Source organism: Pseudophryne corroboree, chromosome 9, assembly GCF_028390025.1.
Source record: "Pseudophryne corroboree isolate aPseCor3 chromosome 9, aPseCor3.hap2, whole genome shotgun sequence".
Lineage (NCBI taxonomy): Eukaryota > Metazoa > Chordata > Amphibia > Anura > Myobatrachidae > Pseudophryne > Pseudophryne corroboree.
The window spans coordinates 199,193,289-199,211,819 of NC_086452.1; the positions used below are offsets into that span (position 1 = coordinate 199,193,289).

The window sequence follows — 18,531 nt, forward strand, 5'->3', positions numbered from 1 at the left end:
AACCAATATTCTGTCATTTTACTCAAGGCTATCAGCCTCCCATCCGCAGCCCTTGGATGGGGGGGACAGCCTCGGGCTTCACCCCTGGCCCTTGGGTGGCTGGGGGGGGGACCCCTTGATTGAAGGGGTCCCCACTCCCCCAGGGTACGGTAGATGCTAGAATCAAGTGGGCTAAGGGACCTTTTCCGTAAGGGGGAGGAGCTAGGCCAGCGGGATAGTTCCTCTACTATCCACGCCACCAACTATTACCTTTAGTAATTAGGTGGTGAGCGGAGCGGAGCGAGCCACCGTGCCCGAAGCGTGGCGAGCGAAGCGTGGCGAGCGAAGCGAGCCCGCGAGGGTACTTTTCGGGTACCCTGTTCGCCCGTAGCTCCTCCCCCTGGTGACGTAGCTCCTCCCCTCAATACGTCACAAGGTCCCTTCAGCCCCTCCGATATAGAACCAACCCCCAGGGTACCCCGGCCAGGGGTGACTAGTTGGATATTTAATGCCACGGCCGCAGGGCACTGTATAAAAGTGACCCCCGGCTGTGGCATTATCTGTCCAGCTAGTGGAGCCCGATGCTGGTGTGAAAAATACGGGGGACCCCTACTCGTTTTGGCCCCCATATTTTTTTGCACCAGGCGCAGAGCCCGGTGCTGGTTTTAAAAATACGGGGGATCCCTGCCCAATTTTCCCCCGCATTTTTAGAACCAGGACCAGCTCGAAGAGCCCGAGGCTGGTTATGCTTTGGAAGGGGGACCCCACGCCATTTTTTTATTTTTTTTATTTTACCGTTCCAGCAATAAAAAATAAAATAAAAAAAATATTTTTAAAAATATATAAAACTTGTGCCTCCAAAAAAAAAAAAAAAAAAGTACCTAATCCCTTCTAATATAAATAGATATGCTATTCCCAAAAAAAACAAAACAAAAAAAACATGTTTAAATTTTTTTTTATTGTTTTCACCCTCCAAAGTGTGGCGGATTGAAAATGACGAATTTACTGTCTAAAAGCACTGCTGTCGAATTTCCAAACTTGAATTGAATATGCTTTTGTCGAATTGCAGCACTTGTATCATTGCAGAAAAGTCGAATTTGCAAAAAGTCGAATTTTGAAAGTCCGTTTTTTTGACGGAAAGCACTGAATTGCATTGACAAATTTTTTTTTTTTTTGGCGAAAATGACCCGAAATTCGACAATTTCGGGAATTCGACCGCAATTGCATATACCCCTATATCTGCCCCACCTGCAGTGCAACATGGTTTTGCTTATTAGAGAGATTTTGCTTTTGCGATCCATGCTGAACTAGGTCCTAAAAAAGCACACTAATGGACAAAACCAGGTTGTACTGCAGGTCAGGCAGATATAACATGTGCAGAGAGTGTTAGATTTGGGTGGGGGGGTGTTCAATCTGCAATCTAAATTGCAGTGTAAAAATGAAGCAGTCACTTTAGAACTTTAATATGCAATCCAAAACATGTGTGATACAACTCTGGGAATACAACGTTTTGCTTTGTTCTGGGATCCCAGCTAGATGGGAAGACTCAAGCTGCGACTCGGAAACACTCTGATCCCCTAAGTTTGGGGGGTGTTTTTAAAACAAAACAAAAAAAGAAACCCGAACCACTCATTTCTAGAAGTTACATTGTAACATGTATGGATTAATCAAACCATTCTACAGCGGAACACATAGTGTATTGTTACATCGCATTGCCGCGTCGCTGGGGTGCACAATCGTATGTGTACCCAGCTTTAGTCCAATGCCTCCAATGCTTGGAGGTTTGAGCATACTAATGGCATGAAGGCACTGACTGGAAGATATAATGCTTTACCTATTGCAACAGCCATTATATTTCATTAGTTGCTTATAACACTGCATTATACCAGTGTTATGCTGCATTCAGATCGCAAATGCCGGATCCTACCCGGTAAGAGAAACGTGTACTTACCGGGTGGGATCCGGCATTTGCGCTCCGTTGCTGGCTTTCCGACCCGGCAATATACCGGGTCGGTTGCCATAGCAGCGGAGGGGGGCGGGGGTGGAGGCGGCGCCGGGAGATGAGCTCATCTCCTGCGCCGCCTCTGCCTATGCTGTGAATGGGAGCCGTATCGCATCGGAACGGCTCCCATTCACACTGCGCCTGACTCGGTAATCAACCTGGTAATAACCCTTCTTTTTTACCGAGTTGAATTACCGGGTCAGGCGACCCGCTAATTCACCAAAGGACCTTTCACATCGCACACGGACCCGTTTCGACACGGCAATATGCCGTGTCGATACCGGGTTTTTAGTGCGATGTGAAAGGGGTATTAGAGTGATACAAACTATATCCGAATGAAAAATAGACAGTTTCCAGATACCATAGGGGATATTCAATTTGCCCCGAAGAGACATCGGGAGTAAAAAAACCCTGATGTTTCTTCGGGTGCTGCGGTCAGGCTATTCGATTAGCTCGGCTGGTAAAACGTGCTTTTACACCCGTAAACACACAGGTTCAGTGAAACCTGTGTGTTAACGGGTGAAATAGCCCTGTTTTTGGATGAAAATGGGACTGTTATCTGGGATTTTGCTTCGTCTGCCGTAGCCAGGTGAAACAAAATCCCAGATAAGTGGCGGCACGCGCCGGCTTATCGGGGTCAATTTAGATAGCCCCCCCCATACCAGCGAGACTTATCACCCGACAGTGACATAGCGAATTGAATATCCCGGCATATGTTAGACAGACATTAGGTCAATAGGGTCAAAAGGTCGACATGAAAAGGTGGACACAGGTTTTCTTTTTCAATTTTACGTGTTTTTGGAATTTTTTATACCTTCCCTATCCATGTCGGCATAGAGTTGGTTATAAAGCTTGTGGCGAGTGCAGCGACCACTGAGCCCAAAGTGGTGACCACTGAATGCCTTTCTGTAATTGGGTATCCCAGAAGACAAAACTATCCACACAAACCCAAAAAAGTCTGTCCTGTTTATGTCAACATTTTGACCATGTCGAACTTTTGTACTCTCTACCTTTTTCATGTCGACCTTTTGACCCTGTCTAACATATGGTGTCTATCTAGATACGGTCCATCTGTTATACCACACCTGATATAAACATCTTCCCATGCAGAGCTTCATTTATAAGGCTTCAAAGAGAGCATTTAACGTGCCTTCCCACTACCAGTAGTTTAATCATTGGGTCCAGTGGAGGGAACATGACCGGCATGGGCAATAGTTAGAGATGTGGGACATAGAAAGTGGTGGAAGAAATACTCAGGAGTCGGTCAGTCATATCTTAGAGCTAGCAGGAAATTTTCAGGAGCCAGGAAATTTATGTATGAATTGAGGTCAGTAGAAATCTTAGGAAACAGCAGTAATTTGTAGGTTCAGTGGCTGGCTGTGGTTAGAGAGACCTGTGTGTGGGAGTGGTGCTACGGTGGGGCTAGATTAATAGTAGGACTATTACACTGTTGTATACAGTTTGCAGCCCAATATCCTAAACTATGTTAATGCAGTAAATTCAGAGAATGGCTAATGTTATACAGCCCATTCAACATTTTATCAGAATTGAATGATACAGCTTAACGGTCACTGCTTAGAGTGTAAAAGAACAGAAATAAAATAATGGAAGCATTCAGGTGTAGATCAGTTAATATGGGATGCAGTTTATATACCGGCTGCCGGGATACCGGTGTTTGGTCAACACCACTAACCAAGAGGGAATATAACCTGTGGCGAGCGCAGCGAGGGGTTTCGTTGCCTCCCTGTCGAGATGTCGGTGCCAGTATAGTAGACGGCTGTTATCCCGTCTACCGGTCAATCATATGTGTTCCGTTAATACATGTCTCAGATGGTCATTAACGCGCTTTCCAATTATAGGCCATTTTTATCGTCCGAAAAGAGAAGTTCTCTATCCCATGTGTTGACTTTACCGAGGGCTGTTTATCACAGATCATGCTACTGGTGTCTGAGGCATCCTAAACATAATCCCAGATAAATTCTGAGTATCAGGGCTCATTGGATAGCCCATGCCGAATCAATTAGCTGCTGTAAATTATTGCAGCAAATTGGATATCTGCCACAATCTAAAATTGGAAGGTGTACAAACAAGTCTTTACAGACAGTGTTTGGTCCTATTCGATAAGTGGAGCCCAAATTACCTGTCACTAGCAAGACTTGATTTTCCTTTTCCTAAGTAAGATGCTGACATGCGGCTTATTTTATATTGGGTACATTTTTGGTTTACCGTAGCGGGGTAATCCATTACCCCATTACCCCCCCACCCACACACAGAAATTCTGTGACATTTTCCAGTAGGTAAAATCCTTCTGAGAATCCATCACCCTAGTTACTGTGCCACACCCAACGCTGTTGCTATAGAACAGTCCATCCGTCGTCTCCCCCCACCCCCCACCCCTGAAGTGCTCCTCTGAAATGTGCTTTGTGGACTTCAGCTGGGAGACTTTTCAAACTTGTAAGGCATTTCTTACTTGCAATGTGGAGGTTGTCTGCTGCTTGTTGTTGAGTAACCAAGGCCTAAGCTGCAGCTGTTCTAAGTCTCAGCTGGCCGATGATGCGTGTACATTACTTTCACACTTGGATATGGAAAGCCTGGTTTGTTTGAGAAATGGGTGACATCTACATGCTCATTTCAGGGAATCTTATGTTGTGTTTATTGCAGTGGTGGTGCTCCCACCTGACAGTGTTCACTTTACAGAAGAATGTTGGTACTTGAGGCTGTAGACAGAAAAAACAAAAACCCATCATTTACTAAAGTTCAGGTCTTGTTGAAAACCTCACAAAGATCTGCTTTTAACATTTTATACTTTATCTTTAGATTGTCACGGTTATTTTGATAGTACGTGATATCTACTCTTCTTTCTTTTTTTTTCCTTTTTCTCTTGTGTCCTTTTCAGTTTAGGCTTGATCTCCGACTCCTTCCATATGTTCTTTGATTGTACTGCATTACTAGCTGGCCTGGCGGCCTCCGTAATCTCCCGGTGGAAAACAAATGAAACTTTCTCATACGGGTAAGGTGTATTCATGTTTCTATAACCATATATAAATAACAAATCTATGTAGTTAGTAGAAAAATTACCTAAATGCGGTGTATATGTGTGTTCTGTAGGAAGTATGCTTGCTTTATATTGGCTGGAGACTGCATACTGGGTTTTTTACAGCACCTACCATATTCCCCAGAGGCTGCAGTTTTGCTATACAGGAAACAGCCGTGCGGCTTAATGTGTGGGCTATACCATAGAATCCGGGCACTTAACCCAGCGCCATACATATTGCTTTACAGCCAATATTTGGTTATTCACATCAGTCTCTGCCCAGTGGATCTTACAATTTATATTCCCTACTGCATGTACACACTTAACATATTATTGTTCATTTTTGTGAGGAGCCAGTGAACTGACCAGTATATATGTGGATTGTGGGAGGAAACCCACTCAAATATAGGGAGAACATACAAATTGCACACAGTTAAGTCTGTGGTGGGAATCAAACCCAAGACCTCAGTGCTGTGAAGCAGTAATATTATGAGACCGTAAAAAAAAATGATGGTTAATGAGATTATATGTAAAACACTGGTATTGCGTCTTATACTTTAGGTGATATTTCTCAGTGTGTAGTAGGTTCTGATAGATGTAACCCACAGTACCACCTGCTGGTGTTGTTATGTAGTGGCTCTGCGATCATACGGATAGTTAGTGCAGCCGTAATTTGGCAGGTACAGGATGTGGGTGTGGCTTGCTCAGTTTTACCACAATTACAGTGTGTTTACTCAATTATTTCAGGATCCTAGTATTGGAAACAGGATCTTTGGTTATTGTTACTTAACCACTTCTCGTGCCAGTGTTTGCCTAAAAATACATAATGTTGACTTTTTCTGACATGTTTGCATAATAAGTTTTATTCATATGTTCATTTTATATGTGGTTTTGTTCTTCCTCCCAGCTATGTGCGGGCAGAGGTCCTGGCAGGTTTTGTGAATGGTCTCTTCTTAATCTTTACAGCCTTTTTCATCTTCTCTGAGGGAATAGAGGTATGTATTGTGTAGACTCGCTTATTAACTCTTATGTTCCTTTAGCAATCTGCTGTATTTGTAGCATTTCTGATAACCATATATAACTTTATTAATTATTTTATTTTCCAGAGGCGTGTTCAGACCAGTTTTTATTTATTAAAATAATGTTGTATTGTTTAAATCCCTAGCATGAAGGTGAAGAGACAAACGTCCATTATTCTTCCGGATTACATACGCAACCTCGCCGGTAGGGATTCTGGCAGTCAGTATTCCGACAGCGTCATCCCGCCCGGCAGAATGTAGTTGCTTTTATACAGTTTGTGTGAACATGGAAAGATCCCTCAGTTACAGTAGTCTTTATTGCTTTGGAGTAAAGTGATAATAAATGATGTGTCCTTTGACACCGCTATAATCTCAAAACAATTACTCTATAAACTCGCATAAGACTGTACTAATGTGTCACGGTGGTTAGCATTGCTGAGTTCAGTTCTGACCAGGGCACTTTCTTTGTTAATGTGATGGATGAGTTGTGATTTTTTTATTTTTTTTTCTCTAGTTACTCCTCCTATAATTCCCAATTTTATTATTTTTCATATATGCTGTGGAGACTTGAGAAGGTATACATTCATTTTGTTAGCAGTGAATATGCCGACATAGTTATCATGCTATTTAAAGCATTTTAAACGTGTTTGCATTATAACATTATGCTTGCAATACCGTTGTGGTTGAATTGCTTTACTAGTTAATAAAACCTTGTCTCGTAAGACCGTCTGCATATTCGCTGCCCACACACTGTTATGTATTCTGTTGAGAATGCACTGCACTCATTCTGCGACATCCGTAATATCTCACTGTGTTCCCCCGATTCTGTGTATGCAGGGCACGTGTGGCATCTCTCGACAGACTGTCTCGCTCATTACTTTCATATACATTAGTGATTTCGTTTTTTATTAAGTGATAGGAAGATCCTTTATGTATGTGTTTTTTTTTGTATTTTAGTTTATAGTTTTGTAGAGGCTTGGTTCTTTTGGTGTGTTGTGCTGTTTTCTGACTTCTGTTCTTAAAAATAGTATGTTAATTATCAAGCACAATATACCGTATATACTCGAGTATAAGTCGACCCGAATATAAGCCGAGGCACCTAATTTTACCACAAAAACCTGGGAAAACTTATTGACTCAAGTATAAGCCTAGGGTGGGATATGCAGCTCTAGCCGTACACAGCCCTCATACTGCCAGGTATGCCCCCACGGTGCCAGATATGCCCTCATACTGCCACGTATGCCCCCTCCAAGTGCCAAATATGCTCCCCCAGTGCCAGGTACAACTTACCCTCCCCGCTCCCCCGCTGTTTTGTGAAGGAAGGACACAAAGGGCACAGCACGTTCCTCTCCTGTGTCCCTCCTGCGTCTTCGGCGGCAGCGGCGGGTCTGTTAAATGAAGTGCCCGTTCGTGAGCTCCGATTGGCACTGACTCGAGTATAAGCCGAGGGGGCTTTTTCAGCATAAAAAAAAGTGCTGAAAAAGTCGGCTTATACCCGAGTATATAGGGTAACTGGTTACTGAAAAGCACCGTCACAGACTGCATTAGAGAGCATCATATTTTCTGTGCTCTTGTGTAAATATTTGTTTGCACTATGACCTCCTTTCTCCTAGATCTAACACTTGCACTTTACCCTGCTAAAATACCTTATTTTCCATCTCTCATGCTGTTCTTTCTGATGTCTGTGCAATAAATGTATGTAAGGGTTGTGTACTATGCTGTTCTTTTGCTCCTTCCCCACATGAAATGAGATACATGATTGTGCTTCCCTACAGTGTTTTGGGCTAATGAGTCTTGTTTTCTGTTTCTCTTCAGAGAGCCCTGGACACTCCTGAGGTACATCATGAGCGCTTACTTCCAGTGTCTGTTCTAGGATTCTTTGTAAACCTTATTGGAATATTTGTGTTCCAGCATGGTGGAGGTCATGGACACTCGCATGACGGAGGTATGACCAAATGATACATTAAAACTCAAGGTACATTTAACACTCCCTTATGAGCTTCCTAAATCTCCTATATGGTGACGCCACCCTGCACACTGACTAATGTGCTCCATGTATGGTTGTGCTTGTGGTCTTCAAATTTCAAAGTAGACTCGTGGAATGGGACCAGGGTCAGTGGATTATAGCATGGGTCAGTGGTGAGAAGTGGAGCTCAGTCCTGTGGTGGGCCTTCATCCAAGTGAGTGTCTGCAAGGTTGATTAATACACCCCCCCCCCCCCCCCGGTTTCCGGGTTGAACATGTGTTTAACCCGGTAAGCTGTGTAGTGTAAATGGAAGCAGTGTCGATGCGACACGGCTCCTGTTCAGTGTATGGAAGGGCGGCACAGGGAGATCGTGATCTCCCAGCGCTGCCCCTGCCGCGTCACTAGCAGCGTCACCAACCCGGCAATATGCCAGGTTGGTGAGCGCTGTGGGAAAGGGGGCTGTAGCACAGGTCGCAGCCGTGTCAGGCTCCCGGCTGCGACGCGTGCTACAGGTGGAAAAGGGGTGTAAGTCACCATTGCCATAACTGGGCCACCTATGGGGTGAGCCTAGCTTAGGACACACACGTATTGTTAGTCTAGTATCGCTCATCTTATGTTATCACATTATAATGAGCTGTAAGGTGCAGGGAGTGGGGAGACATTGTAACTAGGGAACAACCATACCTTCCTGCCTACAGAGGTAGCTGTCAGCGTTTCGTTACAAAGTTAATTTAGCTGATGTTTAATATTAATAAGAACTGCAAAAAGTTTTGTGCAATAGTGAAAGATTCCTGCATTCTACACCCCACCCCTAAATTGTCATTCACTTTACCATGTGTGTTTATAGCATATTCTAATAGCACTGTCCTCTATTTCAGGCCATGGGCACAGCCATTCTTTGTTTAATGGTTCCTTGAACCACGGACATAGCCATGGTGATGGGCATGGACATAGTCATGGAAAAGGTCATGGTCACAGCCACGGAGGGGACCATGGGCATTCCCACGGAGATGATCACAGCCATAAACATAGCCATGGTTTCGGCTCCTCTTGTCCTGGTATGTGAATATAATATGTAACGTTTCACTGAAAGAAGCAGCCAGTCACTAGCTAATCTAATGCTACTTTAAAGTTAAAATAAAAAAGCAATCCACTAAAATCATTCTGTGCACAACTACAGGTAAGTGGCGATCCGTGAGGCAGTAAGTGTATGAGAGGGGAGTGAAGAAAAAGCGATCTTATTATTCCATACTCTTGTCAATGGTATTTTATGTAAGCCACTTCTTGCTAGTGTTGTAGTTGACATTTTTACAGTTTAACAATACTCTCTCTGGTATCGGTATGAGATCCCGGTGCTCGAAATACCGATGCTGGGATCCTGATGTGGAAGAATCCGATGGGTGAGTAAGGTGTGTTCTACCCTAACCTCACCCCTTGGTGCCTAACCAGCCCCCGGAGGTGCCTAAACCTAACACCGTGTCCCTGCAGCCTAACCCTTTGAAGGGGATCCCTAACCTCTCAGGATGCAGCCTAACCCTAACCTCCCCACCGCGGCTCACCTGTGGTGCGCCACGGTCTGTCCTCCTTCGGGATGCCGGCTGTCGATATTCCGGCGCTGGGATGGTGCACCCATTCTGGATGCCATTGTCTGCATTCAGAATAGGGTCGGTATTCCGGCGTTGGTATTCTGACTACTGGGATACAGACAGCCGGGACCCTGACTGCTTCCCCCCTCTACTACACCTTGTTGTGCCGTAAGAGTTATAGAATGGGACATAAGTAATGTAGACACTGCGACAGCTGTGTCATACTGTATCTGCATTGCCTACAGTGTGTATTTTGAATAGCTTGGACCTTTTGTGGGTCTTTTGAATAGTTACAATGTAATCTGCCTGCAGTCATCCTTCCTGCTTTTAATGTTCTATTTGTTAATTATAGCTTGCAATGCTTGTATAAAAGGCATGCTGGTATGTTATTACAGATTGGTGTCTATTTCATTGATGAAATGTATTCATTTAACTTACTACTGGGATTAAACGTAATGTGAAAACATTTTGAAGTTTAGGGGTCCTCCTGGGGTGGCCACCATAGTGTCAGGTGGCAAATCACTAAACTAGCTGGTCCACTGTCCCTACAAAAACCTTTTTGGCTGACAGGCAGTGGATGTATTGTCCATACATAATTTTAGCTCTGTATGCCACCACCATGGATTTGAATTTAAACAATGTTGATTGAAGTGTAGACTTTCAGCTTTAATTCTTGGCGTTGGATAAAAATATTGTATGAAACGTTTAGGAATTGCCGTTATGTTTTTTTACACAGTGCCCTATTTTCAGGGGCTGAAATGAAATTGGACAAATTAACAGAATCCTAAATTAAATGTTAATTTTTGAAAATATTGTGAGAATCATCTTCCACTTCTTTGTCTTTAAAAATATAAAAAACTCCTAGGTTGCTTTCGCAGTATGTTTCGGGTTATTGTCCATCTGTCCTGTCAAGCACCGTCCAATCAATTTGGCTGAATCTAAGCAGTCAGTATATTTAGATTCAGAATTCATACAGCAGCTTCCGTCTTCTGTCACCTCCTCAATATACACGAATGACCCAGTACAATTGAAAGCCATTCATGCCCATGCCATCACACTGCCTCCGCCGCATTTTACAGAAGATGTGGTATGCTTTGGATCAGGAACCATTCAAGCCTTTATAAAAATAAATAAAAAAAATTCCATCACATCAATCTGGTACAGGTTGATCCTAGTTTCATCTGTCCAAAGAATGCTGTTTCGGAACTGGGCTGGCCTTTATTGAGGTGTTTGTTTCCCACTGTCTCTGATGGATTTTGTTGTTGTTAGTTTCTCTAACGTCCTAGTGGATGCTGGGGACTCCGTCAGGACCATGGGGAATAGCGGGCTCCGCAGGAGACAGGGCACATCTAAAAAGCTTTTTAGGTCACATGGTGTGTACTGGCTCCTCCCCCTATGACCCTCCTCCAAGCCTCAGTTAGGTTTTTGTGCCCGTCCGAGAAGGGTGCAAACTGGATGGCTCTCTTAAGGAGCTATTTAGTAAAGTTTTTTTTTAGGTTTCTAACAGTGATTCCTGCTGGCGACAGGATCACTGCAACGAGGGACTTAGGGGAGAGACTGGCAACTCACCTGCGTGCAGGAGGATTGAAGTCTTAGGCTACTGGACACTGAGCTCCAGAGGGAGTCTGAACACAGGTCAGCCTGGGGTTCGTCCCGGAGCCGCGCCGCCGATCCCCCTTACAGACGCTGAAGAAAGACGGCGGAACGGAGGTCCGGAAACAGGCGGCAGAAGACTTCACAGTCTTCAGAGAGGTAGCGCACAGCACTGCAGCTGTGCGCCATTGTTGTCACACGGCTCACTGACACGGTCACGGAGGGTGCAGGGCGCTGCTGGGGGCGCCCTGGGCAGCAATATAAATACCTATTTGGCAAATAAATACATCACATATAGCCATTAAGGCTATATGTATGTATTTTAACCCAGGCCAGTTATTAAAAAACCGGGAGGAAAAGCCCGCCGAAAAGGGGGCGGAGCTTATTCTCCTCAGCACTCAGCGCCATTTTCCTGATCAGCTCCGCTGGTGAGGAAGGCTCCCACTCTCCCCTGCACTGCACTACAGAAACAGGGTTAAAAGAGAAGGGGGGCATAAATTGGCGATATAATGATATATTAAGAGCGCATATATAGAAACAACACCTTCTAGGGTTGTTATATACATTATAGCGCTTTTGGTGTGTGCTGGCAAACTCTCCCTCTGTCTCCCCAAAGGGCTAGTGGGTCCTGTCCTCTATCAGAGCATTCCCTGTGTGTGTGCTGTATGTCGGTACGTGTGTGTCGACATGTATGAGGAAAATGTTGGTGAGGAGGCGGAGCAAATTGCCTGTAATGTTGATGTCACTCTCTAGGGAGTCGACACCGGAATGGATGGTCTACTTATGGAATTACGTGTTAATGTCAACACGCTGCAAGACGGTTGACGACATGAGATGGCCGGCGGACAAATTAGTACCGGTCCAGGCGTCTCAGACACCGTCAGGGGCTTGTAAAAACGCCCATTTACCTCAGTCGGTCGACAGACACAGACATGGACACTGACCCCAGTGTCGACGGTGAAGAAACATACGTAATTTTCCTTTAGGGCCACGAGTTACATGTTAAGGGCAATGAAGGAGCTGTTACATATTTCTGATACTACAAGTACCACAAATAAGGGTATTTTGTAGGGTGTGAATAAACTACTTGTAGTTTTGCCTGAATCAGATAAATTAAATGAAGTGTGTGATGATACGTGGGGTTCCTCCGATAGAAAGTTATGGGCGGTATACCCTTTCCCGCCAGAAGTAAGGGCGAGTTGGGAAACACACCTTAGGGTGGATAAGGCGCTCACACGCTTATAAAAACATGGCGTTACCGTCTCTAGATACGGCCGCCCTCAAGAAGCCAGCTGATAGGAAGCTGAAAAATATCATGACAGTATATACACACATACTGGTGTTATACTACGACCAGCAATCGCCTCAGCCTGGATGTGCAGCGTTGAGGGGGCTTGGTCGGATTTCCTGACTGAAAATTTTGATACCCTTGACAGGGACAAGATTTTATTGACTATAGAGCATTTTAAGGATGCATTTCTATATATGCGTGATGCGTAGAGGGATATTTGCATTCTGGCATCAAGAGTAAATGTGATTTACATATCTGCCAGACGAAGACACGACAGTGGTCAGGTGAGGCAGATTCCAGACGGCATGTGGAAGTATTGCCGTATAAAGGGGCGGTCCATCGGACCTGGTGGCCATGGCAACAGCTGAAAAATCCACTTTTGTTACCCCGAATCACATATCGGCAAAAAAGGACACAGTCTTTTCAGTCTCAGTCCTTTCGTCCCCATAGGGGCAGGCGGGCAAAGGCCAGTCATATCTGCCCAGGGGTAGAGGAAAGGGAAGAAGACTGCAGCAAGCAGCCCATTCCCAGGAACAGAAGCCCCTCACAGCTTCTGCCAAGTCCGCAGCATAACGCTGGGGCCGTACAAGCGGACTCAGGTGCGGTAGGGGGTCATCTCAAGAGTTTCAGTACGCAGGGGGCTCACTCGCAAGGGAACTCCGGGATCCTACATGTAGTATCCCAGGTGTACATTGGAAATTCGAGACATCTCCCCCTCACACAATTCACAGGCTGTATTCCCAGCAGGTGATAATCAAAGTACCCCTCTTACAACATGGAAGGGGGTAGTATTCCACACTATATTGTGGTACTGAAGCCAACCGGCTCGGTGAGATCTGAAATATTTGAACACTTACATACAAGCGTTCAAATCAAGATGGAGTCACTCAGAGCAGTGATAGCGAACCAGGAAGAAGGGGACGATATGGTGTCACTGGATATCAGGGACGCTTACCTACAGGTCCAAATTTGCCCTTCTCACCAAGGGTACTTCAGGTTCCTGGTACAGAACTGTCACTATCAGTTCAGACGCTGCCGTTTGGGTTGTCCACGGCGCCCCGGGTCTTTACCAAGGTAATGGCCGGAATGATGATTTTTCTTAAAAGGAAACATGGACGCTTTCCTGATAAGGGCAAGGTCCAGAGAACAGTTGGAGGTCGGAGTAGCACTATCTTAAGTAGTTCTACGTCAGCACGAGTGGATTCTAAATATTCCAAAATCGCAGCTTTTTCCGATGACACGTCTACTGTTCATAGGGATGATTCTGGACACAGTCCAGAAAAACGTGTTTCTCCCAGTGGAGAAAGCCAGGGAGTTATCCGAGCTAATCGGGATCCTCCTAAAACCAGGAAAAGTGTCAGTGCATCATTGCACAAGAGTCCTGGTAAAAATGGTGGCTTATTACGAAGCAATTCCATTCGGCAGATTTCCCGCAAGAACTCTTCGGTGGGATCTGCTGGACAAATGGTCCGGATCGCATCCTCAGATGCATCAGCGGATAACCCTATATCCAAGGACAAGGGTGTCTCTCCTGTGGTGATTACAGAGTGCTCATCTTCTAGAGGGCCGCAGATTTGGCATTCAGGATTGGATGCCGGTGACCACGGAGGCCAGCCTGAGAGGCTGGAGAACAGTCACACAGGGAAAAAATTTCCAGGGAAGTGTGATTAAGTCTGGAGAATTCTCTCTGCATAAATAAGCTTAGAGCAAATTTATAAGGCTCTAAACTTAGCAAGACCTCTGCTTCAAGGTCAGCCGGTATTGATCCAGTGGGATAACATCACGGCAGTCGCCCACGTAAACAGAAAGGGCGGCACAAGAAGCAGGAGGGCAGTGATAAAACTGCAAGGATTTTTCGCTAGGCGGAAAATCATGTGATAGCACTGTCAGCAGTGTTCTTTCCGGGAGTGGACGACTGGGAAGCAGACTTCCTCAGCAGGCATGACCTCCACCCGGGAGAGTGGAAACTTCATAGGGAAGTTTTTCAGCATGATTGTGGACCGTTGGCAAAGACCAAAGGTGGACATGATAGCGTCCCGCCCGAAAAACGGGACAGGTATTCCGCCAGGTCATGAGACCTTCAGGCGATAGCTGTGGATGTTCTGGTAACACCGTGGGTGTACCAGTCAGTGTATGGGTTCCCTCCTCTGTTTCTCATAACCAAGGTATTGAGAATTATAAGACATAGAGGAGTATGAACTATACTAGTGGCTCCGGATGGGCCAAGAGGGACTTGGTACCCGGAGCTTCAAGAGATGCTCACAGAGGACTAAGGGCCTGGGGAGCTAAGAAGGGACTTGCTTCAGCAAGTACCATGTCTTTTCCAAGAATTACCGCGGCTGCGTTTGACGGCATGGCGGTTGAATACCGGATTCTGAAGGGAAAAAGGCATTCCATAAGAGGTCATACCTACCTTGGTCAAAGCCAGGAAGGAGGTGACCGCACAACGTCATCACCACATGTGGTGAAAATATGTTGCGTGGGTAAGGCCAGGAAGGCTCCACGAAGGAAATTCAACTAGGTCGATTCTGCACTTCCTGAAAACAGGAGTGTTTTGAGCCTCAAATTGGGGTTCATTAAGATTTAAATTTCGGCCCTGTAGATTTTCTTCCAGAAAAAATTGACTTCAGTTCCTGAAGTCCAGATTGTAAAGGGTGTATTCCATATACAGTTCTTTTGTGCCTCTAGGGGCACCGTGAGATCTCAACATAGTGTTGGGATTCCTTAAAATCATATTGGTTTGAACCGCTCAAATCTGTGGATTTGAAATATCTCACATGGAAAGTGACCATGCTGTTGACCAATATCTCACATGGAAAGTGACCATGTTGTTAGTCCTGGCCTCGGCCAGGCGATTGTCAAAAAGAATGGGCGGTTTTGTTTTACAAAAGCCCATATTAGAATTTTCCATTTGAACAGGGCAGAACTGGGACTCGTCTCCAGTTTCTTCCTAAAGGGGTGTCAGCGTTGTCACCTGAAACAACCTATTGTGGTGCCTGTGGCTACTGGGGACTTGGAGGACTCCAAGTTACTAGACGTTGTCAGGGCCCTAAAAATATATATATATATATATATATATATATATATATATATATATATATATATATATATATATATATTAGGACGGCTGGAGTCAGAAAGTCTGACTTGCTGTTTATATTGTATGCACCCAACAAGCTGGGTGCTCCTGCTTCTAAGCAGTCTATTGCACGCTAGATTTGTAGTACAATTCAGCTTGCACATTCTGTGGCAGGCCTGCCACAGCCGAAATATGTAGATGCCCATTCCACAAGGAAGGTGGCCTCATCCTGGGCGGCTGCCCGAGGAGTCTCGGCATTATAACTTTGCCGAGCAGCTACGTGGTCAGGGGAGAACACGTTTGTAAAATTTTACAAATTTGATACTCTGGCTAAAGAGGACCTGGAGTTCTCTCATTCGGTGCTGCAGAGTCATCCGCACTCTCCCGCCCGTTTGGGAGCTTTGGTATAATCCCCATGGTCCTGACGGAGTCCCCAGCATCCACTAGGACGTTAGAGAAAATAAGAATTTACTTACCGATAATTCTATTTCTCGTAGTCCGTAGTGGATGCTGGGCGCCCATCCCAAGTGCGGATTGTCTGCAATGCTTGTACATAGTTATTGTTACAAAAATCGGGTTATTACTATTGTTGTGAGCCATTTTTTCAGAGGCTACTTCGTTTTGTTATCATACTGTTAACTGGGTTCAGATCACAAGTTGTACGGTGTGATTGGTGTGGCTGGTATGAGTCTTACCCGGGATTCAAGATCCTTCCTTATTGTGTACGCTCGTCCGGGCACAGTACCTAACTGAGGCTTGGAGGAGGGTCATAGGGGGAGGAGCCAGTACACACCATGTGACCTAAAAAGCTTTTTAGATGTGCCCTGTCTCCTGCGGAGCCCGCTATTCCCCATGGTCCTGACGGAGTCTCCAGCATCCACTACGGACTACGAGAAATAGAATGATCGGTAAGTAAATTCTTATTTTTTGCAGCCTAAGGATGGCCTGTTTCACTTGCATTGAGAGCTCCTTTGAGTGCATGTTGTGGGTTCACAGCAATTGCTTCCAGTGCACATGCCACACTTGTAGCGGTATCCAATTAGTCGCAGTAAATTGCTAATTGGTTCACTGGGGCTATCCAATTGGCCCTGATAAGCCGGAGCTTTTCCCCCATGTTGGCACTTATCGTGTATTTCTCTAACGTCCTAGTGGATGCTGGGACTCCGTCAGGACTATGGGGAATAGCGGGCTCCGCAGGAGACAGGGCACATCTAAATAAAGCTTTTAGGATCACATGGTGCGTACTGGCTCCTCCCCCTATGACCCTCCTCCAAGCCTCAGTTAGGTTTTTGTGCCCGTCCGAGAAGGGTGCAATCTAGGTGGCTCTCCTAAAGAGCTGCTTAGAAAAAGTTTTTTTAGGTTTAAATCTCAGTGAATCCTGCTGGCAACAGGATCACTGCATCGAGGGACTTAGGGGAGAGATTTCCAACTCACCTGCGTGCAGGATGGATTGGAGTCTTAGGCTACTGGACACTTAGCTCCAGAGGGAGTCGGAACACAGGTCCTCCTGGGGTTCGTCCCGGAGCCGCGCCGCCGATCCCCCTTACAGACGCTGAAGACGGAGGTCCGGAAAGCAGGCGGCAGAAGACTCCTCAGTCTTCATGAAGGTAGCGCACAGCACTGCAGCTGTGCGCCATTGTTGCTACACGTCTCACTGATTCAGTCATGGAGGGTGCAGGGCGCTGCTGGGGGCGCCCTGGGCAGCAATATTAAATACCTTTAGTGGCAAAATAAATACATCACATATAGCCATTAAGGCTATATGTATGTATTTAACCCAGGCCAGTTTTCTTAAAACCCGGGAGAAAAGCCCACCGAAAAAGGGGCGGAGCTTATTCTCCTCAGCACTCAGCGCCATTTTCCTGCTCAGCTCCGCTGGTGAGGAAGGCTCCCAGGACTCTCCCCTGCACTGCACTACAGAAACAGGGTAACAAAGAGAAGGGGGGCATAATTTGGCGATATTGATATATTAAAAGCGCTTATATTAAAAACAACACCTTCTAGGGTTGTTTATATACATTTATAGCGCTTTTGGTGTGTGCTGGCAAACTCTCCCTCTGTCTCCCCAAAGGGCTAAGAGGGTCCTGTCTTCGATTAGAGCATTCCCTGTGTGGCTGCTGTGTCGGTACGTGTGTGTCGACATGTATGAGGACGATGTTGGTGTGGAGGCAGAGCAATTGCCGGTAATGGTGATGTCACCCCCTAGGGAGTCGACACCGGAATGGATGGCTTTAGTTATGGAATTACGTGATAATGTTAGCACATTACAAAAGTCAGTTGACGAAATGAGACGGCCGGAAAACCAGTTAGTACCGGCTCAGGCGTCTCAGACACAGTCAGGGGCTGTAAAACGTCCCTTACCTCAGTCAGTCGACACGGGTACCGACACAGATGAATCTAGTGTCGACGGTGAAGAAACAAACGTATTTTCCAATAGGGCCACACGTTATATGATCACGGCAATGAAGGAGGCTTTGCAGATCTCTGATACTGCTGGTACCTCAAAAAGGGGTATTATGTGGGGGGTGAAAAAACTACCTGTAGCTTTTCCAGAATCAGAGGAATTGAATGACGTGTGTGACGAAGCGTGGGTTAACCCAGATAGAAAACTGCTAATTTCCAAGAAGTTATTGGCATTATACCCTTTCCCACCAGAGGTTAGGGCGCGCTGGGAAACACCCCCTAGGGTGGATAAGGCGCTCACACGTTTATCAAAGCAAATGGCGTTGCCGTCTCCTGATACGGCCGCCCTCAAGGATCCAGCAGATAGGAGGCTGGAAACTACACTGAAGAGTATATACACACATACTGGTGTTATACTGCGACCGGCAGTAGCCTCAGCCTGGATGTGCAGTGCTGGGGTAGTGTGGTTGGATTCTCTGACTGAAAATATTGATACCCTGGATAGGGACAGTATTTTATTGACTCTAGAGCAATTAAAGGATGCTTTTCTTTATATGCGAGATGCTCAGAGGGATATTT

At 45.6% G+C, this 18,531-nt stretch overlaps 1 protein-coding gene across 1 annotated transcript in view; it reads left to right on the plus strand.

Moving 5' to 3' along the window:
• The window catches only part of SLC30A7 (solute carrier family 30 member 7), a 100,563-nt gene that overhangs the window by 10,932 nt on the left and 71,100 nt on the right, over window positions 1–18,531 (plus strand). Inside the window, exons 3-6 of the mRNA XM_063940088.1 lie at window positions 4,878–4,991; window positions 5,923–6,010; window positions 7,850–7,979; window positions 8,879–9,058. Coding sequence (XP_063796158.1) covers window positions 4,878–4,991; window positions 5,923–6,010; window positions 7,850–7,979; window positions 8,879–9,058 — 512 coding nt within the window. The remainder of the gene's footprint in view (window positions 1–4,877; window positions 4,992–5,922; window positions 6,011–7,849; window positions 7,980–8,878; window positions 9,059–18,531) is intronic.